Source organism: Larus michahellis, chromosome 5 (genome assembly GCF_964199755.1).
Source record: "Larus michahellis chromosome 5, bLarMic1.1, whole genome shotgun sequence".
Lineage (NCBI taxonomy): Eukaryota > Metazoa > Chordata > Aves > Charadriiformes > Laridae > Larus > Larus michahellis.
Window position 1 is genome coordinate 14,387,183 of NC_133900.1, and position 22,532 is coordinate 14,409,714.

Genomic DNA, 22,532 nt, shown 5'->3' on the forward strand with positions numbered 1-22,532 from the left:
AATAAAGGCAATTTTGTGTTGTCTGTGATGAGCTTTTTCAGTAATCTATCCTGCTTCCCTTCTTCCTTACAAGAGTCCATCACACCTAGATTCTGCCTTTGAGAGGAAACTGAGGTGCTGTACATGCATTTTGACCTTCAGTGGTTGTCTAGCAGTTGGCAAACCTGAATGCATGGTACTTCCGCAGATTAACAGTTGTTTGTGTATATGGGCTATGCATCTTGGAGAGTTACAGTTACTGCAAGATAATTAACTTTCTCTAATCTTGTTTGTCTTGGAGCCCTTTTTAAAAAAAGCAGTACTAGAGAAATTCTTAGGTGAATATTCTGGGGTTTTCTTGTAGGTGGATTTTTTCAAAGTCAGTTTAAGTTAGGGATAAAAGTAGAGGATATATGCCTTGTCTTTTAACGCCGTGCCTTTCTTTTCCCCTATCCTCCTTCCCTCCAGTTAGGAAAATCATTATTTTAGAATATGTGGAGATGAAACAGAGAGTCCTACCTAGGGCTTCTTTTCCTGTCTAATTGTGTGAGTATTTTCACACATCTTAAACACAGGGGAGAAGGACAGAACAGAAGAGCTTTGGCTTTTTGGCAGTTCCTTCTTGCAGCTGTGCTGCTCTCTCTAGGTCAGCCTGCAGTAGAGAAATTTGGTTCAAGCACCAGCAACGCTGCTAAACCATTTTGTGATGAGGTCAAGAGTTGAATAATCATCCCGTTGATAAGTGAGCGAGCCAGAAATTCCATTCAAAGAGGACAGTGACTCTCTGTGCTGCTTACCTATTATAGGTCACAGAAATCGTGAAGAGAAAATGGGGGACCGAGGGCACTCTAGCGCATCACTGTTTATGTAACACTGACTCTTAAGTTTTATTTGCTGCTGTTGATATAATAAAAGGAGTTAAGGCAGGCCTTTGTGTCTTTATTAAAATCATGATTTTCTTGCAAGCATCCCTGTGGGAAAATCAACATAGCTGCTGCTCTGGATGTATAGTCTAATCAGATGTGGCTGTAAGTGCTTTTTAGAGGTGGAGCCTGTGGGGTGTTGGTGCACAGTGTGCCTGGCTTCTCTGAGGCAGCTCTACAGCACACGCATCCATGTGGGCTGGTGGGTGTGGGAACCCACAGAGGTCGTTCAGCCCAAAGGAATGACATTCACTCTCTTTTATTTTATTTATTTGAAATGCTTAAAAAACAGCCTGAATACAAAAAGGGTAGTTTGTAGTCAGCTAGATTGAGCAATTTATATAGGATACCACAGAACAGACTTACCAGGTATGACTGCCACTTTTAGCCTGTGTATGCTGCTTTCTATAGTACCTGGTTGTGAAATCAGCAAGGGTTTATGTGAAACTGACACCCAGAGACAATGGGAATTAGAAAGTGATGTGATATTAGCAAGTGATCTCTTGTAATTAGTTTTACCATTGCTAAAATGATGCACTTACACAGTATACATAGTTTACCTAAAGGTATCTACTTATATTCAGGCCTTATCTCCTTCATTCTTTTCTTCATGCCCTGTATGATCTGGTCCGCACTAAATTCTGATGTGGCACTTTTGTGGCTGACAGTTCTCACTGAATGTGCCATTTGCAGTTAGGACTTCAAGTTCCTCTCCTCTGATTTCATCCTGGAGCTTCTCCAGTATGGCTTCTGCTTTCCTTGTTCCACTAAAACTGTTTTGCCCAGGGTGGCTAGCAACCAGTCTCTGTCAAGTTTCAAGGCTTCCATGCCAGTGGTACTTACTGGGTTTGTCTGAAGGAAGTGAGCATCCTTCTGTATTCCAGTTCTAAAGGGCATAAGTTGGCCGACTGTTGCAGAGCTAAGATGGAGACATTGTGGGCCTGTGTTCTCTTCTTGAACGTGCAGCAGTTGTGTGATGGGGAACTCATCTTATTTGGATATGATGCTGATGGTAACCTGGGTTACAACACCTCTGAATAGAGGGTATTCTGAAATGGGCTGCCAGAAGAGCGAATTTTGGCCTGTGGCCTGATCCCCAATCCTCATTTGAGGGTTCTAATAAAACAGAAAGGAGGGAGCAGGACATGGGAAGCCGTCCTGGAGGCCAAATATGAGCACACCATTTTTCTGTCTCACTTCTTCCTATTAAAATGCCTTAATTAAACTATTTAAATGCCTTTGCAGTTGTCCATGCTTTGTCAGTTGGCAGCTGCTGCTTCTCTTCATTCACTCCCCTTTTCACGCTATGCTTGATAAAAGTCACACGAGGCTAAGTTCTTGGTTGCTCAGGTGTTCTCTGCCTTATTTTTTGATGCATCTGCCTATTTACTTGGCCCTAAACTGATTGCTCATTTCAGTCGGTCTGTGTTTCCTCAGAACTCCTTATGGATGGCTTACTGATTCATTTAAGTTTAATGCGTCCTTTTAAATTCTTTAGGTATCTTTGCAGACCTCCTCAGTTCCCCAGTGTAAACCTATCACTTAATCCTAGCTCTTTCAGTAGGTCTAAGTATAGTGTTTAGTATAAGAAAATACAGAGAATGGTTTGTGATAGGCATTAGAGATAGAAGAAGATAAATTTTTGGGGCAACAAATTAGGAAGATTACCTGGGTGCCAAATAGCCAACAAATGCAATTGTAGCTTTATTTAGACTGACACAAACTTCAATGATCATATCTGAAATCCTCATATAGATCAAGATAATAAAAGTGAGGTTTGGCTCTCTTGTCCCTTTAGATCCTGGTCCTGTAGATGCCCAGATTTTACCTGAAAAGTAACTGCTGAAGTTAGGGCGATCGTACCTAATTTATCTCCTCAGCAATTTTCCTGTGCACATTTCTTTGAAATTATTTGACTTCTACCTACTTTTATATTTGTTGTAATTTTCATTCTGTAATCCCATAATTACGATTTCCATATGTTTCATATCACTGTAGCATATGGATTTGCAATGTTAATTCTGTATTGAAGTTCTTTAATTTACTCATTGCACTGAATGATTAAAGTGAAATTTTGTCCCTCTCAGCATGAAAATTCATTCTCTTTGGAGTGGGTCCCTTAGCTGTAGCCTCTTCTCAGATAATCTCTGGAGGTCCAAATGGAGTTCTTTCAATCATGTTTTCACTGCCCATGTCTGTTGCTCAGTGCCACAACCTGGACACTCTTCCCTTTTCTGCGTGCTGCACAGACTGTTTCTTGATCTAGCCTTCTACTTTCATATTTCTCCACTCCAAGTCCTACCAAGTGGAACTGTGGATCATCTCACACTTGACCACTTTCAGGAATGGCATGTGGACATTACGTTGGGTACACTTCAAGTTTCCAACATTTGAATTGGGTGGCTCAGTATATAAATCAACAAACATGTTTGTCTTACTCAGTTTTCAGATATAAGCAGTTTGGGCAAGTTAATATTTACATTTCTATTGTTATCAGGGTCAAATTCTAATCACCACTCTAAAAGGGCAGATGCTCATAAAGTGATAAAATATACTTTGCAATCAGTAAGATTTGTCTGTCAAACTGATCTCTTGAAGAGGAAATAGAACTTCTCCGTATTTGAAAACAAGCAGATGAGTGGGCGAGCGAGGGAAACTGGCGCTTCTTCAGACAGTGCTTCTGCACACATTTGGGGCTTTGCCAGAGATTGTTTGATATTGGGCTACATCAGTGGCAGCAGTTGCCCGACAGTACTTTGGTGCTTTTTGTCATTGCTGATAGGAGTGGGAAATACTTGTGTGAGGCTCCTGGGTGCTGAGTGATGGAGTAGTCCTGAAGCATACAGGACACCTGTACCTTCTGCTCGCCTCTGCCAGTGGCAAATGGTTTGGGAAGCCGTTTGCCCTCCAGAACTGCCGTGAAAATTGGGGAAGAGAGAAGCATTGACAGGTCTTGACTCTTGAGTCATGTTGAGAAGAGGCAATCTGATGAGTGGTTACTTAGTAAAAGTTGGTGAGATTAGCCAGGTCTTGTTCCAAATGAAGTCAGTGAGAGTTTGCCTCTAGTTCTGAAGTCACCTTTTCATGCTTTGCAACTTCCATGTTTAGCGTTTCAGGCTGCAACAGAAGTGAAATGCCAATAGCTTAATGTTCATAAGTAATTCTATAATAACAAAATATGGTATGTTTATGGAGAGAAGAAATTTAAATGTGGTATTATATTTCTGTTCCTCGCTTTCAAGGAATTCTCACTGGAGCTCCTTAGTTGGGTTGCAAGAGAAGGGAAAAATATGTCATGCAGAGCTTCTGCCACAGATGTGAAACAGCTGAAGGTCCTAGACAGACACAATAGAGGTTAGCTCCTGTTTCAGACAAACCTGGTCTGGGTGTCCCATGAACCCTCCGAGTTGAGAGGGAAGGTTTTATTTCATTTGAAATCATAGGAAAATTGGTGTATTGGGATGATTTCTCCTGGAGTTCTCAAACTCACAGGCTCACAAGTCAATGTGATTAAAACCTACCCTGAAGGCCTTGAATGGCAACTTTGCTTAGAAATGAAATTGCCAGGCTTCACTGTTACGCTTCTAAACCAATTCACTACTGTTTAAAAGGAGGCTTGACTGAGCTCATGATAAGACACTGATGCTGGCTTTTTCAGCATTAACCTTACAGCCTTAAAATACAGTGGACTTGATACTGCAGCAACTGAGGGAATTACTGAGAAGAGGAAAATTAGAACTGTGTCAGCAGTTAGAGGTCTGGTTTCTGGGTACAGAAAGAAGCTGCGCTGGTGGGAAAAAAAATCCAGCTGGCTTTTGGGAGAGAGATGCTACAAAGGAAATAAATTTGCCTTTTGTTATGGAGACCACTTGGAGATTTGAGTGCTTGAGCGGTTACAGGTAGATTAGCAACAGGAGGGGGAGCTCTCACTGCGTTACCTAAAGAGGAGGGAAATTCTGGACTTGGTAGCGAGCTTTTAAATGAAGAGTACTGCTCTCCTGCTGCTCCCCGTCAATAAAATGTTGGTGGCTGCTCTTCATATAGGCAAGACCAATGGAGAATGCGCATGTCTGCAAAAAGCAAAACAATTCATGTCCTGTTCCTCTCTATTGCTATTGCTACCTCATTTTCTTTGGTTCCAAGCATAGTGTAGTTGTGTTACTGTCAAAGCAAGCTGTATTGCAGCTATGCCATAGCAGATGTAGTTCCTTTCCCCCATCCTTACAATCAGCTTCAAATACCAGTGTCCTGTTCCTCAGCTACTGTGAGTGTTCCTTGAAACGTCAGCTTTAGAGAGGAGGGACAGACAGTGCAAATACATGCGGGACATTACTTCTAAGGTTAGAGCAAAAACTGGTGCAGGTGAGAATGAACAATTAATTCCCAGTGCAAGCAGGATGAACAAGATTGAGAGACTTGTAAAACAGTGTTATTTAACTGGTGTTTTAAAGGCTGGTTGCAACTAGGAAACCAATTAAGAAATTGAGGTACGCGGCAAGGAAGAGAGAAATTTGGGGGTTTAGTAAGCTGGAGATTTCTCTAAAACAGAAACATGCTTGCTCTTTTAACCATTTACGCTTGAATATCTCTCAGACTGTAATTTTTGAATTACTTGCTGAGTGAAGGGAAATGCATTTCTCCCTCCCTATTTATGGATGGGCAGCAGAGACACAGAGAGAGTAGGGTTTGCAGAGGATAAGAGGAGTTGTTTGAACACAGACAGATGTAAGCAGACATATGGATGTAAGTTGTAGGTTGCAGGCTAGCTTTGGCTCAGAAGCTGTGTAGTGGTGTCAACTCTAGGCTGTGTCCCAGAGGATGTGCCCTGCTCTTGGTGTATTGGTTCAGGCACAGTGCCAGTAAGACGCTTTTTTGGCTTCCAGTCCAGAACTTGCTTGTGTCTGGGATGAGTGGACGGATCTCTCATCTGAGTGCACCCAACTGTACAGGCACGCCCCAAGTTACTTTTCAGTGTTCACAGGGTGAAAAGGGAATGCATTGAGTTCTCCTTTAACCTGCATAAGTGCTGGCTCAACTGATTAGCATCTATTTTCTCTGTTTGAATGTGTATGGTATTGGCCTTTATGTGCATGTTATTGTTGATCTTGCTGTGTCTGTGATGTTAACTTGGATAATACAAAATAATTTTAGGTAAGTGCTTTGGGTTTTGCTTGTCTTTTGTTTGTTTTCAATAGGAAAGATGCTAGCCCTCTTCTGCTTGAATTACTAATCTAAGGTAACTGAGTGGTTTTATTGTGGGGTCTTAAAACATTGGTGATTTTTTTTTCCAGAGGCTTTTGAGTAAAGGAATTTACTGTGAGAGACTGTTCCTCATATTCTGTATAACATTAAAAAAATATATCTGTTTTCAGAGTGTATGTTGGTATCTCTACACTCATGATACATTTGGCTGGGTTTTTCCTCCTTAAGTTCATTGAATCAAAGCAATAATATAAATCTAAGTTTTTATTCATCAACTTCTCTCCAAGTTTTGTAATTTGCTGGAATTAAATAGGGAATCTGGGAATAATACATGGTCATAGATACAGTACATATCATGTAGGCTTATTTCCAGAATGTCAGTGGAGGGTTATATTAAATCCTTTTGTTTTGCTGTAGGATGATTACAAAGATTCTTTTGTTGCTTGGGACATTGAGTCTAAAAGCAAGAAATGTGAGAGGTATCTGGCAGGAGAAGATAACATGAATTTAATTCTAGCATTGCTGTTGTTCTTAACTATGTTCTGATTGGCCAGCATGATCTGCAAAAAAAAGTCTTGGTCATGTCTGTATGACTTTGAATACCTATCGGGAAAAAGAGCAATCCAGGGTCATGGTGCTTTAAACACTGTCAGTTAAGTCTCAGGAGAGACTAGATGTGTTGCAGTTACCAGAGAGGAGAAAATGTAACTGACTGCATTGAGACCAACACTTTTTTTTTTTTTACTTTTTTTTTCAGCTAAACAAAGTTCAGTTTAGAATGGTCTTTAAAACTTTTACATTAATGAAGAGTGACAAGCAAATGATGAGCAAATAGTGTCTATATAAGAAAAAAACACCCCAAACATTAGATTTTGTGTATGATATTCCTGTCCCAAATAGTTGGAGAGATGAGAGCTTTAGCCTGCATTTGTGTATTAGTCGTTTCATCTATTCATGAATTAATTGTGTATTATCAGTACAAATTTTATTTTATTTTAGATGGGGGTCACTGCAGGATTGGCCTGAGATTTAAAGTCACTGGAGGAAAGTACTTTGAGTAGCTATGCACCTGATCTGCTTTTGAAGGCATGCCTATGCTAGCTGTATAAAGACACAAGTATCCAGTAATTTCTGGGTTGATTAAATCCCTGCTTTATACCACAGAGTTGATAATATTTTGCAGGATGTACAGACTATACCAATACTGAAGTATTTGCAGTATATGAATATATATTATGTATATTTTGAATATATATTATGTATATATGTATTGTTGCGGTTTTAGACATTTTAGGTAGGCTGACTGGCTTGTCATGATTGTCTTCAAAGAAAGACTTTCTCATTTTCAGAAAACTTTTTTTCCTGGTCACTCACTCCAGGCTGATGCCAAGTCTCTGCACTTTAGAGGGATGTTAGGTGACTGTTCAGGAGGGTCATGCAGAGGCCAGGCGTACTTCATGCTAAGCAGTTACTTTACACAGATTTGGGAATAATACTGTTCTTCATTCCACACAGATGGTACCAGACAGGAAGAAGTGGAAGGTGAACTCAGTGAAGAAGAACGCTGGTTTGGAAATTCTTCAGAAACTCCTTCAGAAGCATCATATGGAGAAGTCCAGGAGAACTTTAAGTTGTCTCTTGAGGACAGAATTCAAGAGCAGTCCACTTCCCCGGATACTTCTTTGGGAAGTGCAACTCCTAGCAGCAACACAGTGGAGCTGGGTTCTGTTGAAAATGAGGCACTAAGAGACACATTACAGAGCAAAGAGCACCTTTCTCCTGATGTGTCATCTCTGTGTGAAGAAGAACCTCCTGGTCCAAATAAGCCACTGAGTAGTAACCTGAGGCGGCTACTGGAGGCTGGCTCCCTCAAGCTGGATGCTGCTGTTACAGTCAATGGCAGAGTCGAGTCCCCTGTAAATCTTGGCTCAAATCTCTCCTTCTCTCCACCTGCTCATCATGCTCAGCAGCTAAGTGTCCTTGCCAGAAAGCTTGCTGAGAAACAGGAACAAAGTGACCAATACAATGCAAGTAGTCACTTTATATGGAATCAAGGTAAGTGGCTGCCAAACTCAACCACCACCTGTGGTTTGTCCCCTGATTCAGCTATCCTGAAACTGAAAGCTGCAGCCAATGCTGTTCTGCAGGACAAATCGCTTTCAAGGACTGAAGACACTATAAGATTCGAATCCTTTTCCTCACCTTTTAGTTCTCAGTCAGCCAGCTCCACGTTAGCAGCTTTATCTAAGAAAGTGAGTGAAAGAAGCATGACTCCCGGGCAGGAGCACCCGCCTCCAGCTAGTTCTTTCCTCTCTCTGGCTTCCATGACCTCTTCAGCTGCCCTTCTCAAGGAAGTTGCTGCAAGGGCTGCTGGCACCCTGTTGGCTGAGAAGAAGAAATCACTGGTTGCTGAGGATCCCCTGCAGCTTTCAGAGATGAAGCAAGAGAAAGCAACTCCACCGCAGTCTTTGGAATTATTGTTACTGCCAGTCCCTAAGGGAAGAGCATCCAAACCCACTAGTACAGGTATGGATACAGTTTGAGCCACTAAGTAGAATGTATTTGTTTTGCTATAGGCTTATAGAACGTCTCTTCAATGGGTCTGGATTTGGTTTGATTCTATGTATTACAAGCGTAAGAAGCAGGTACTTTAGGAAAACAATGGAAAAACATTTTAAAATACCACTTGAAGATCAAACTGTCACAAATGTTTCCATATTTGAAAGCTATGAGTGTACAGATCAGTACTTTTTTTTTAATTATTATTCCATACAATGATATTTTCCCCTCTTACCAAGTTTAGAATAAGGCCACAAAAATATTTAATGAAGAAGATCAAAGAATCCCTGTTAGGGAGCTCATGGTATCAGTGAGCATGTACAAAACTAGTGCTTTTGAAATACTGGACAAGGGAGAATTCTCCCTCCTGCTGTCTCTGTCACAAATGGACTTTTGTATAATCGCTTACTACCCTGTCCTAATTTACCAGTGTGTATTATTATGTTGCCACTTTTCATTAAATTTTTTTTGCAGGAGTTCAGTATTTTCAATCCTTTGTCATTTAAAAAAAAAAAAAAGGTGAACTGCATTTCTCTGATTTGCTCAACAAGAACCATTTCACGTTTCTGATTTCCCTCCACCAGTTCCAGCTGTTGGCGGTCAAGGAATCAGGCTTATAGGGAGTAAGAAGAAACAGTCTTGGTAACAAAAGCTTTCAAGAACTGGCAAGCCATGCAGGGAAATTTAAATGATTCATCTTCAAAATAAGGAAAAATAAGATTCCTTTCATCTCTTTCTATAAAAAGTTCACATCATGGATTTATATTTCTGGTAGAACGTACAGCTTCAGGTGTCGTCAGTGTTGTCCCTGGAGTGACGTTCTGCTGCAGAGGAGAGGGAAGCATGTCAGCTGTCTTCCACAAGATGCACAAAGTGGTTCAGTATATTAGAGCTTCATCAGGCTAAGTTTTATCAGGAGTACTAGCTCGACTGAAGGAGCTGGCGGAAGTGCTCGCCAGGCCACTTTGCATGATTTATGAGCAGTCCTGGATAACCGAGGAGGTCCCAGCTGACTGGAGGTTGGCAAATGTGACACCCATCCACAAGAAGGGCCGGAAGGAGGATCCAGGGAACTACAGGTCAGTCAGTCTGACCTCGGTGCCTGGGAAGGTCATGGAACAGATCATCCTCAGTGCCATTACACGGCACATGCAGGAGAACAGGGTGATCAGGCCCAGTCAGCATGGGTTTGTGAAAGGCAGGTCATGCCTGTCAAACCCGATCTCCTTCTATGATAAGGTGACCCACTTAGTGGATGAGGGAAAGGCTGTGGATGTTGTCTACCTGGATTTTTGCAAAGCTTTTGACATCATTTCCCACAGCATTCTCTTGGAGAAACTGGCTGCTCGTGGCCTAGACAGGTGTACTCTTCACTGGCTGGGTAAAAAAACTGGCTGGGTGGCTGTGCGCAGAGAGTGGTGGTAAATGGAGTTAAATCCAGTTGGTGTCTGGTCACAAATGGTGTCCCCCAGGGCTCGGTGCTGGTGCCGGTTCTCTTTAATATCTTTATCAATGATCTGGATGAGGGGATCGAATGCACCCTCAGTAAGTTCGCTTACTCACTAAACTAGGCAGGTGTGTTGATCTGCTTTACGGTAGGTTGGCTCTGCAGAGGGATCTGGACAGGCTGGACCAATGGGCTGAGACCAATGGTATGAGGTTCAACAAGGCCAAGTGCCGGGTCCTCCCCTTGGCCCTATGCAGCGCTACAGGATTGGGGCGGAGTGGCTTGAAAGCAGCCCGGCAGAAAAGGACCTGGGGGTGTTGGTGGACATCCGGCTGAATATGAGCCAGCAGTGTGCCCAGGTGGCCAAGAAGGCCAACAGCATCCTAGCCTGTATGAGGAATAGTGTGGTGAGCCAGACTAGGGAAGTGATCACCCCCCGCTGTACTCGGCACTGGTGAGGCCCCACCTCGAGTACTGCGTTCAGTTTTGGGCCCCTCACTACAAGAAGGACATTGAGGTGTTGGAGCGTGTCCAGAGAAGGGCTACAAAGCTGGTGAGGGGTCTGGAGGACAAACCTTATGAAGAACGACTGAGGGAGCTGGGGTTGTTTAGCCTGGAGAAGAGGAGGCTGAGGGGAGACCTTATCACCCTCTACAACTACCTGAAAGGAGGTTGTAGGGAGATGGGGGCTGACCTCTTCTCCCTGGTGACAAGTGATAGGACAAGAGGAAATGGGTTCAAGTTACGTCAGGGGCGGTTTAGATTGGATGTTAGGAAACATTTTTTCACTGAAAGGGTTATTAAACATTGGAATAGGCTGCCCAGGGAGGTGGTGGATTCACCATCCCTGGAGGTGTTTAAAAAAAGGGTAGATGGGGCACTTAGGGACATGGTTTAGAAGTGGTTTTTGTCAGGGTAGGCTAAAGGTTGGACTCGATGATCTTAAAGGTCCCTTCCAACCTCAGCAATTCTATGATTCTATGACTGTACAGGCGTAGCAAGCCAGTGTACAGACATGAAGCTTGACATGGACGTTGTATAATTGCACTGCTGTCTTTCTGACCTAGCCTTTTTGTTTAGGGATATTATGAGGTCTGGTCTGTCCCTGTGCAGCCCTTGGTGAAAATTCATAGCATAGAAGCTGTTGGATGGAGAGCAATGCTCATTCCTCCCTTGGAAGAGGAGGGGGAAGGATGCAATGAGGTGCAGCCGGTACCAGTTTTTTGCTCTGAGTTACATGTGTTCTGCAAATGCTTTGCTGGTGTGTTTTGCCAAGGCAATTAAAGTGGCAAACTTCTTGGCATGGGTCTAGCCTAAGGTTTTCATTAGTTTAGATTAAGTCCTTTTTGGAGTAACATAAGATAAACCAAGAAAGGGTCCTTCTGTGTGGGAATAGGAGTACCCACACTGGTTACAGCAGTGTGGCTGTGGGCATTAATTTTATGTAACTTTCCCCGTGAAGTCTGGCCTTCGTATAAGAAAGACAGCAATGCGTAGAAAAGGAGTAAGGTTAAAATTTATTTGAAGTTTTTAGTTTATTTCCTGCTGGAGAAAAAGTTGTTCACATCATAAGTTTTTACTGGGGAAGAGTAAATGGTTGTAGTAAAATCCAGGTTCTGTGTTTGACCAACAAACTGTGGGTTTTGTCTGTGCAGTTAATGCTAGGGGAGTGCTCTGTACCAGCGCACAATGTGCTGGTAGTACCGGCACTTTATAAACTAGCTCTGATGCAGCAAATTCTAGCAACTGTTCTCTTTGCTGAAGGCCCAAGCATACTGTGCTGCTAGAAGATAACAGTGGGGGCTGACTACCTCAGGTCCTTGGTAACCAAGGAACAACTATTTATTCTTTATAATATATGGGACTAGTATCCCAAGAGGAAGGGTGTTTCCTTTCATTTCATACTCACTGGGCCAATGCCAGTTGGCATCCAAGCAAACTTTATAGTGCACTGTTCATAACAAAAGTTCTTTAATTCCACTTTCTGATATGCTATTACATTTTTCCTTTCTAAATAATTAACTGACTGAAAATAAAAAGCAAGCTGTTAGTTAGCGTATCTGGGTGTTGATTATGGACAGCCAGACTCCTTGATTCCTTCAGCCATGGAGAAATACAGCTTGCAAAAAGAGGTCGCTGTTTAGTGACCTCTGATTGAAGACCTCACTTCTGTAAAAGTTGAATAGGGCAGCTGAGTGTGTATATTTGCCATGAAAATAAATGTCGCACGTTCCTGATTCCTTTTGCACTTACAACCTTATAGCACTAAAAGCAAAAAATGGTATTTCATTTTATAATGTGTTATCTTTTTGTGTGTGTCTGATTGCTCCTTGAGACATGGTGGGTTTTTTTGTCTTGTTCCCGGCAAGAGACATCTTTTCCCAGTAGGCATAGCTTGGGAGGTGGGTTTGTTTCCCCTCATACTTTGAACATTTGAGGCACTGGTGAGTTTGCTTTGTTGTTAGGAATCTGATTCACTTACCCACCAGTAACATCTAGATTTGGTTATGAGATCAATACTCAGTGAGATTAATTAGATGTCGACAAGTAAGGAACAGCAAAGACGGAGGCTATTTGAAGAGGAATATGTTAATAACAAGAGTATGCCTGCTGCTCTTTTGTCCACCATGTTGAGCTATTTGCTCAGAATTATTACACGCAAGAAGCTGAAGCCCAGGTTTGCCAGAGCATAGTCACTTCTCAAACTGCACGTCACATTTGGTGGACCTAGTCATTACTTGCATAGTTTATAGCAAAGTGGTACAGAGGAGACTAACTTTTCTATCAAGCTGTCAATATTGCCAATTCTATAAAATGCTCATGTATTTGGGGTGAAATTTAAAAGGAAGTCTGGAATCTCTGTTAAAGTTATGATGTTTTTTTTGAAAGAGTGTCAGTGGCAGACCCTACTTTTATTGACTGAATGCTTGTTTGGTGTAACTTTTTGCCTGCAATGCTTGCAATTTCGTTCCTGAAGCTTCTTTGGGAAGTGCTAGCTGATCTCGCTGGAGTCACTCCTTCCAACTAATTTGACGCCATATGACATGAAATAAACATCAATGTAAATGAAGGAAAGCTGAAGACCGCGATTTTTTTTTTTTTTTTCTTGTGCTAAGGTTTATGTAGTGTATAGTAAAGAGCTACGATGGTTCAGCTTTGGGAAGCATTGATGTAATTCCTGTGTGCTATTAATTGTCATTATTATTGGTGAAGTCACATGCATTCAGTCCAGTTCTTTGCATATTTTGTAATGTGCTAAATTACTATTGAGCCATTTTGCTTGCAGATTTATTTTTAATGGGGTGGAAAACAGGTAATAGCTTGTTACATATTTCTTTTCTGTATCCTTTGTGGTGATAACCAGAGGCTGGAGAAAAGATGATAGAAAGAAGAGAAATGATAGGTAAAAATGCTACCAATATGTTTTTTTTCTGTGGTTTGTCTTTCTGCTGCCTTTTGTGAAGAAGTAAGTAAAGATATTTAAAAACTGAAACACAAGCAATTATAGGATTGGCTTTGGTTTACTCTTTAGAGGTGCAGAGAGGGGAACAATTTGATAATATGTTGAGTGTGATAACAATGTTTCACAAGGAGAATTTCTGAACTTGCAGAAGTGCATATTTTGACAATGCGTCCTTTTTTGTACTTATGTAATGGCTACCTAATCATTTTGTTTCCTGCCTAATAGCAAGGATTATATACTATCATATGACAAATCTTTCTGGAGTTTTTTATCACTTAGTTCCTCTTCAAGAGAATTTGATGTTTGCTATATCCTTATCAGTAGGAAATAACTGATAGTAATGAGATTAAATATTCTGAAATGTCAAATAGCAGGATGCACATTGTTGAGCTCTGGATATTTGAAAGTAGTCTGTCTTTTACGGTGAAGAAAAAGGCTTCCAATTCCACAGTAATACTAGGCCTTTCTTTATAATAAGCAAAGGAAATAATGGTGAGAGGATGAATGGATGGTCAGTTGTGTAAAGCCAGTAGCAGGAATTTCTCTTTCCTTCAACCTTGAGATGGTTCCACTCTCAGTAGACTAACCATATTTGCCTGATAAATGCCACCAAATCCTTTTCTTAGGTGAATTGGGCAGTAAAGCAGATTGCAAACATTTAGGAAGGGAGTAGATCTAAAGCCCTGGCAAGTAGAGGAGCAGAAGGAAACCCATGACCTGAAGACACCTGATTGCTGAAGTTGCAGCGGCATCTGCTTGAGCCATAACTAAACAAGTTCAACATCAGGGGTTCTCAAGTCATTCACTTTGGGGGTTAAATGTATCTGATATGCAACACCAGCATGCTTTTCAGTTAAGTTGTGGATTGTTCTATGCTTTATATCCTGCTCCCCTGCTGGCTAACCATCAGATATGGAAATGGATCATTTTTTAACAGTTAAGCATATTTTTCATACGCTAGTACAGCCAGCCTTTGATAGGAAATGAAGCTGCAAAGTGATGATTATGAGAGACATCCATCTCAGTTCAGTTAAATTATAAGGAACATTAGGACCAGGTGAGATAAAGTACCATCCCCTACTGATTAGCCAAAGGATGTTTGGGACATTAACCTTTATAAATTATGGTGACCTTCTTAGAGGGAGAATAACTAGATTAAGGGGAAAAGGGATATGCAAGGGGGAGGAACTGAAATTTCTGGTACATGTTGTTGTTTAACTGATGTGTCTCTTTGCAGATGAAATTCTAGCATTGAAAAATGGTATCTTGAGTATGTTTACAAGGGGAAAGTATTCAACAAGTGGCTGTAAGGGATCCTCTCTTTTTCTTCCCCCTTCTGCTAAGCCTCAGAAGAAGAAGGAGGAAAACCTTTCCAGTGTCCGATCTGTGGTTTGGTTATCAAGAGGAAGAGTTACTGGAAACGGCACATGGTGATTCATACAGGTTTGAAAAGTCATCAGTGTCCGCTTTGTCCGTTTCGCTGTGCACGCAAGGACAATCTCAAATCACACATGAAGGTAAGAGAAGTGTTTACTGACAATCAAAACACTTGAATAATCAATCAAACCTATTTCATTTGCATTTGCAAGAAGAAAATTTCCCTAGCTGTACTACTAATGATGCCTTTATTTAAAAAAAGGGACCATAAAAAGAGAGAGAAATAGCTTTTTTTCCTCCTTTGCTTGCCCTTCCATTTTATGCAATGTGGAAACTGCTTTCGGTTATGTCAACTTGGTGCAGCACAAGCTGTCTGTGACGGATTTAGTTCTGGACCTGGAACCACCAGAAGCAGGGATGTTAGCTGAGATGTGACGCTATGCAAACACAGCAGTGCAGCTTTTCAGGATGCCAGCTAGTTTCTCTGTGTGCCATTGCATCACACTAAGTGGTCATAGCAGCTTGGGCAGCACTAGCAGCGGATCTCCCCATTACATTCTTATAGACAGGCCTGCAGTTTTAACTTTTTTCTCACTGTAGTTTTTAACTGCAGCCATTTCAGGAGTGAAGGATCCAAACCAAAATGAATGACAGATTACACTAATGTTTGGTTTTCAAATGTTTCCATTAAGCTTAAAGTGTGTTTTTAACTCAGCCTAAGTTTTAGGCTCGAACTGAAGATGACATTTGAAGGAAGCAAGACCTGTGTTGATATGGAAAAATATAAAAAACCTCTCTGTCTGCTTAGCTGAAGTCCTACGTGGTTGCAGTGTACAAAGTGCCTGGTCTTGCAAGCTGTAGACTATGCTTGGTGAAGTAAAAATGATACATGTCCCATGGATCTATACCCAGCCCATGGATGAAGAAGCTGAGGTGCAAAGTTTCCCTTGTTAATGCAGTTGAATTTTATAAAACAGTGAAATGTTTTATTATAGTTAGTATTTTGTCTGTTTTAGACAAATGTGAGTAACAGAGTACCAGGCTGGTGTGGAGAGGGACAGAAATGCGTGTTCAGGTTTTATATATGCTATTGCAGAATCTGAGATCTCAAGACAGGAGACTAACCTTGCTTACACCCAAGTAACTATTTGCTTCAGTGTAAATGGTTCTGATTATTCCACTGATCACAACAGCAGATCTTGCTGTATTTCAGGTCTTTCTAGGCCTGAAATCATCCCACTAAAATCTGAAGGCTCATCCCTTAACTCTTCTACTGTGGATGAATGCTCTGTTCCCAGGCATCCTTGATGTATTGTGCTAATCCTTATCAGGTGTAAGTAGATTTGGTGTTTATGGCTCTTTCTTTTAGGACTTGGTGTTCAGTGTTGACTGGAGGGCTCAGATGGCTGTCCTGAGTAGAAGATTAGTAAAAAGAATGGCAACACAGCATGATAAGAAAGGGGTTTTTTTGTGTTCAGTTGTTGACAGCCTGCACAGAAACATGCATCACCTAAAAGCTTGCTACTCCCTGGCAAAGACCTTTTGTTGTCCCCTGCTTTGGAAAGGACATCCTTATTATTCCCTGCACAAATTCTTGTTCTTTGGGTTTTTTGCCTTTTTGGAATTATTATTTGCATGTTGAGGGCCTGTCCCTTCCTTTTTGGCATGTTGGTTTCCATAGGTGGTCACAGGTAGTATGATGGAGAAAATTAGGGACTTTTTCACTGTCTCTGTGTGCTCTTTTCTGCTCCCTACTTAACATAAATTCCTTCATTAACTGAGCCCATGTCACCTTAAAACAGACCCTTTGTACAAACATGTAACATGTAGTGTTAATTATTTAGTAATATAGTAACTGTTACCAAGTAATTCTCAGTTAGACATCATTGAAGTCAGTCAGGCCCAGAACTGCTTGATGCAATGTAAGAGATTACAGTCTCCTTCAGCTTTACTATGGATATAAGATGCAGTCTAGTCATGCCGGTCATGAGGGACCCAGTGGTCTTTGTTGGTAAAACTGCTCCCTCTTGAAGATGCAGGCAATTGTCTTACAAAACTAGGTGGCCTGTGTTTGGTCTTTTGCCCTTGTTGTAGTTTTATGGATAAATGTAAAGAATCACAAGTACAAGAATCTGAAAGATAATATTTTACCTTAATTCCAATGGGTTTAATACACTTTTTTCAATTGAGTAGGCCATTTGTAAAAATACTTTCTATCACAGCAAAATTGAGGCAGGTGAATGAAGTAGGGGCGTGTTAGTCACGTGTTCAACAGTGTCAGTTATAATTTGAATTCCCTTTGACAAAAGTATAAATTTAGGACAAGATTAAAAATAAAAAAAAATCAGATTTCTTTTCTCATTATAAAAAAAGTACTTATTTTAAATCTGTATGTAAATAAGTATGAGGTTATTATAACTGAGACACATATAAGCCAACAGTGTTGAAATTGGAATGAATGCACATCAGAAATGGTACAGCACAGCTGGGAGCTACTTAGGATGCAGCGTTCTGGTCATGCCAGCCGGATGTTTCAGTTCTCTTCATTGTCCTAGGATCCTTTGGGAGCTACCTGTCCTTATCTCTTTCCTGGCAGGCAACCCATGAAGGTAGTGCTGCCTCTAGCTCTCCATCCCTCTCTCCCTCCCCATGAGTCAACTGTGGCTGCAGGTGAAGACGCATTTTTTTTCAAAACCAAAAAGGCTACTCAAAATTAGGGTACTAGGCTGGTGTTTGTCATTCATCGTAAGCCAATTTTTATTCTAGGATGCTATCACAAGCCAAGCTTTTTTCCTTTATGCTGCTCTCTCATTTTCAGGTTTTATGGTCTACTGATAAGGATGACAGGCAAAACCTGTTTGAGGTGTTTTGTCCGGCTGCAGTCCTCAAAAACTAATAGTGTTGTCTTTGTTTTCTCCTAGGCAGCATAGCCCCAAGCTGAAGCACCTCCTCTTTTTCCTGGGTTCTTATAGGCATTTTCCATTGAAACTGGTCATTTAGGGATTTAGTTTCTAGGAGTGGTTTGTGTGTGTCTCCATATGGACCTTCTTTATTTTGTGTATCTTTACGTTGATGAATAATAACTATATAATATAAATACTGTGTAATTTTATGGTAATTATAACATGTCAAACTGTTGGCCCAGAATACAACATTGCCAACATTTTTGGTGTCATGTCCCCTGCTAGAGAAAATACTAACAGAGAGCTGGATTGATTCCAGCCCTGACCGTATTCAGATCTACACGTGCTACCCACCATGTTGATGAAGCGTTCTTCCAATAAGGGCACTTTGCCAGGACCAACTCACAACTGGAGGCGAGGAAGTGAAAGGCAAGGAGGGAAGCAGAAGGAAAGTTTCCACACAGACACACAATGAACAAGGGGGGCTGAGTAGACTGCCTTTTAAGGCACACAGCGTTATCTCTAATTGTTCTGTGGCATTTAGATTCCATAGTGATAGGCACCTTAGAAAAATCCTAAAATAGGCACAGTACAGAATTTTATTAGTCTGTTTTGGAGACAAATTAGAGTACATGCACAACCACAAGTTTTGGCCCTTATTTCCAGGAATCTGGAGGTAGCGTCACAGGACTTGATTCTGGTATCGTAGTGTGGTTTCTAGGGGTGCTGAGAAAACTGGAAATGAATCTGGGCAAAATGAATGGGTAATTGAGAGGTGTCTTGTCCAAGCAGGCAGCAAGGGTTGTGTTTCAGTCCTTCTCTCTGTTTATCTATGTTGTTTCGTGCTTGAGAGAGAGCGAGAATCTTATGTACTGCTATTGCAGAAGGCAACAGAAAGGGGTGGTGTAATTCAGCAAGATGTATTCAGGCTTTTCTGTTTTTCCTGGTAGGGAAGTAGGGATTAAATTTACCTCAGAGCAATACCACAAGCATCAGTCAGACTTTGGCCAATTGGTGCCTTTGGATCATGCACATATCTTCCTCAGCAATTGGTGGACGGATAGGCTGTGAGATCATACAGATATGTTCCAAGAAAGCAACAGGATATTAGCCTGAGCGCTTGGAAGGGGGGATGAGGAAGAGGAGCATATGGCCAAAAATAATATCTATAAATGTTCCTTGTGCTGCTATATAGACATAAGGCAGAAGCGGGTGAGCCAGCTTTTCTAGCAGTGGAGAAGGTTGGCATTGTGAACACGTCCTGAAGCATGATGGTATGAAGAAAATGAGGAAAGGGAAGATTAAGCTTAACAGAAAAGTAAGACGCAATGGCAGGCAGGTCATGTGGTGCTCAACCACAGGATCTTCCTGCTTCTGTTGCTCATGAAGAGGGACCATGTAGTGAGATCTCAGATTAATATTCTTGTGTAATATGAAGAGGGTTATAATCAGCCTCCTGATTAGGGAGAGGCTATTAATTACAAGATAGTGGGAATAAGGAAAGGCCCTGAAGAATGTAGCCAGGTGCTCACTATCCCTTAGTCATTTGCTTTTCCCTCTTTATTCCTCAGCTAGTCAGACAACTGAATAAGCATTCCTAATCCATTTTAGTGAAGTATAGGACAGGTTATTTTAAAGCATCTTCACCATACTGGGAGAAGGACGTTGGCTATGTTTTATGGGAGGGTTTTTTGTTTAGTTTGGTTTAAGCTAACCTTAAAGAGCCCCAGGAGGCGCCTGTGATTCCATTACCTCCCCTCAGCCAAGGGGAGGTAACGCAAACTTGCACAGCTTTTCAACAAGTGAAATCCATGCCCTGAGTCTCAGACAGGTACCAAAATGACTTCAAATATCTGCCTTTTAATCTTGTCACTTTTTGCATATGAGACAAGGGTAAGACAGGAAATGCATTGATACCTTAAACCTTAAAGGAAAAAAAAGAAAATATATATATTTTTTGGAACACCTAGTCCAGTCCAGCCCAGCCTTGCAGAGAGGCTTTTTTTTTCCTTTGCTTTCAAGCAAAGCAAGGAAATAGTTTCAAAAAGAAAATACTGTATAAATAATGTATGTGTCCTGAGGGGAAGGATCATATCAAAACTAGCACTGTAGCACTAAACTTTTGAAAGTGCAATATTTTAAAAAAACTCGTCAGAAAAGAGCATGAAATGAAAAAGCAGAGGGCACACGATAGATGCAAAATGGAGGCCTCTCAAGTGTACTCAAATGCAGATGCAGAAGGTGGCATTTTACAAAAGAGATTAAAAAAAAAAATTTAAAAAAAAATCCCAAACAGACAGGAAAACTCAGTGGGTAGGCAGGTATGGCTGAATGGCCAGGTTATAGTAGTTGTTGACTGCAGTAGTTGCTTAAACAGATGCCCCTTGTGGAAATGTTAATCCATTTGAAAGTTGGTGAGAAAAAGAAAACCTATAGCAGTCAAAGAAAAAAAAGCAATAATTAGATCACAGAAAGTAAGTAAAGACTGAGTAGCCAGAAGCAAATATAGCAGTGAATGGATTCAGCACCACAACCCCTTTATGGTCTGATTTTGCTTGGGGATGAAAGTTCTCAGAAAAAATACCTCTTCTGATTCTGAGTGTTTAAAAAATAACAACTAAAAAACCCTCTTAAGTCCCACAAATGAAAGGTGAATGCCAGTCCTTCTCTTCTTGTGCCTCATAACCAGAAGGTTGGGTCTGTGCAAAGTGTTACCCCAACTTTAAGGAAGGGGAAAAGACACGATCTACCTCACCAGTGCTATAAAATTGCAGGACGTGCCTGTGTCACTGTTTCCCTCACCCCTACTCCCCGTTGTACCCTGTTAGGTGGGGTCACGTGTACCTGTAACTGTGGTACACCCCTACGGGCCAGCGTGTACTTCTCGTGACTTAAATTGGCTGGTAAATCAGCAGGGATGTTGCTTTTAAGTATGAAAAGATGATTCAAGAAACTGCTTATGATACCACAAATGTTAGTATGTCAACAAAAAATGTAATAGAAAAAATACAATTATGTGATATATAGAGACATGTGGTTTCTGTAAAAGAAAATCGCATGTTCTTCTAGTAAGATGTTTTGAGCATGTCAGGAAATTATGGACTTAAGAATCAGTTGAAATTTATTTGGTCTTTAAAAAAGCCTTTGGCAAAGCTTCTCACTGAGAAGCTGCCAAATAAATTAAGCAATGTGATGTACTATGGCAAATTAGAAATTCACCAAGAGACAGTAAAACAAAGGGTAGGAAGGAATTAGCAATTTTTAAAGCATGACAAAAGGCTAACAGAGGGTTGTTCCATTAAAAAGAGTGGAATTGTGCGTATTTTAGCAAATGTGATCAGCACAAAATGATGACTGTGGCTAAGAGAATTGTAGACAATACAACCTTATGTGCATGAATCAAGATTAGGAAAGGCAAAGCTTGAAAAGGAATAAAAAGAGGCTGGCTGACAGACAAACAAGGGCGCAAATGAAGTTATTGTTGACAAATACAAGGTACTGCACCTTGGAAACAAGAGTCTAATCATGCACCTAGCTGTCTGATATAATGAACTGTAACTACTCAGGGAAAGTATCTGAGTATCGTTGTAGACAGTTCAATGAAAACCTTCTCTTGGCATGAGCAGCAGTGGTTAAAAAGTACATTAGGTATTTCGATGTCTGTAGAATAAAACAGAAATAACACTGAAAATTTTACAACGCTATTATTAACATGGTATTCTGCCACTTATGATACTCACTTCTGGTCACTGCATCAAAAAGAAGTATCAGAAATAGAAGGTATTTTAAAAGCTGGTAATGAAAATAATTAGCAGGTTGGCAAGAACTCCTTTGAAGAAAGAAGCTGAAAAGAATGAGACTGCCAGGTATAGAAAGGAGGTGTGATCAAAATAATGCCATGAGATAGAGAAGATAAATTGAACGGCTTCTGTTTTTCTTTCTTGTAATGTGAGAAAGAGGAGGCAGCAAGAGAAACTGAAAGAAACAGATTGAAAAAAAAATAAATTGACCAGTAGATAATTTGTACCCAAGTCCTCAAACTAGACCTAAAGTTTGTAAGGAGTGTATAGTTACGTTGAAAGTTATTGCATACGTTGTATCAAGCACACACTGAAAAAACTACAGAGCAACTAAATATCATTTGAGACTGGGAAGACTGTAGGGTTAAAATAAAGATGATACAGGTACTTTGCACAGTCAAGGAGAATATCCATGCTTAAATGAAATAAACTCAGAAGGTAGGACTCTTAACTGTTTCTGACATAAGTCAAACAGTAGTTTTACGGGATTTTGAAAGAACTATTCTCTATGAGCAGGTTGTGCACTATAGTTTGTTGCAGCGTAATTCAGAGAGATCCAAATCTGGCAGCAGCTGGGCTCAGAGTGGGATTTTGGAGAAAACCTGTCAGCTGCGCTCTTGTCTCCTCCCACCTGTGGTTCTTGGAGCAACAGCCTAGTTGAGTCTAAAGAGGACATCTGATGGTTTGGGTAGCATTAGCACAGCGTAAGAGCCGTTCCCCGTCTCGTGGAGGGAGAAGGCAGCTTTTTGGACTGTAACATTGCATGACCTGGATCTCCCCTGTGGCTTTCTGTGTAGCTCTACAGGGTTTTTTGTTTCTTACTCTGCAGCAAGTAGTCGCTGCCTTGTGCTTTCTCTACGAATAGCACAGAATGGCAAT

At 41.0% G+C, this 22,532-nt stretch overlaps 1 protein-coding gene across 6 annotated transcripts in view; it reads left to right on the forward strand.

Moving 5' to 3' along the window:
- ZNF827 (zinc finger protein 827) overlaps positions 1–22,532 on the forward strand; it is a 126,406-nt gene that overhangs the window by 33,204 nt on the left and 70,670 nt on the right. For all 6 annotated transcript variants that reach the window (XR_012587220.1, XR_012587221.1, XR_012587222.1 and 3 more), the window contains 2 exons: positions 7,620–8,630; positions 14,918–15,090. Coding sequence is in view for 3 of the 6 variants with exons in the window: in XM_074588851.1 (XP_074444952.1) it covers positions 7,620–8,630; positions 14,918–15,090 (1,184 nt within the window). In the remaining 3 variants the exon portion in view is untranslated. The remainder of the gene's footprint in view (positions 1–7,619; positions 8,631–14,917; positions 15,091–22,532) is intronic.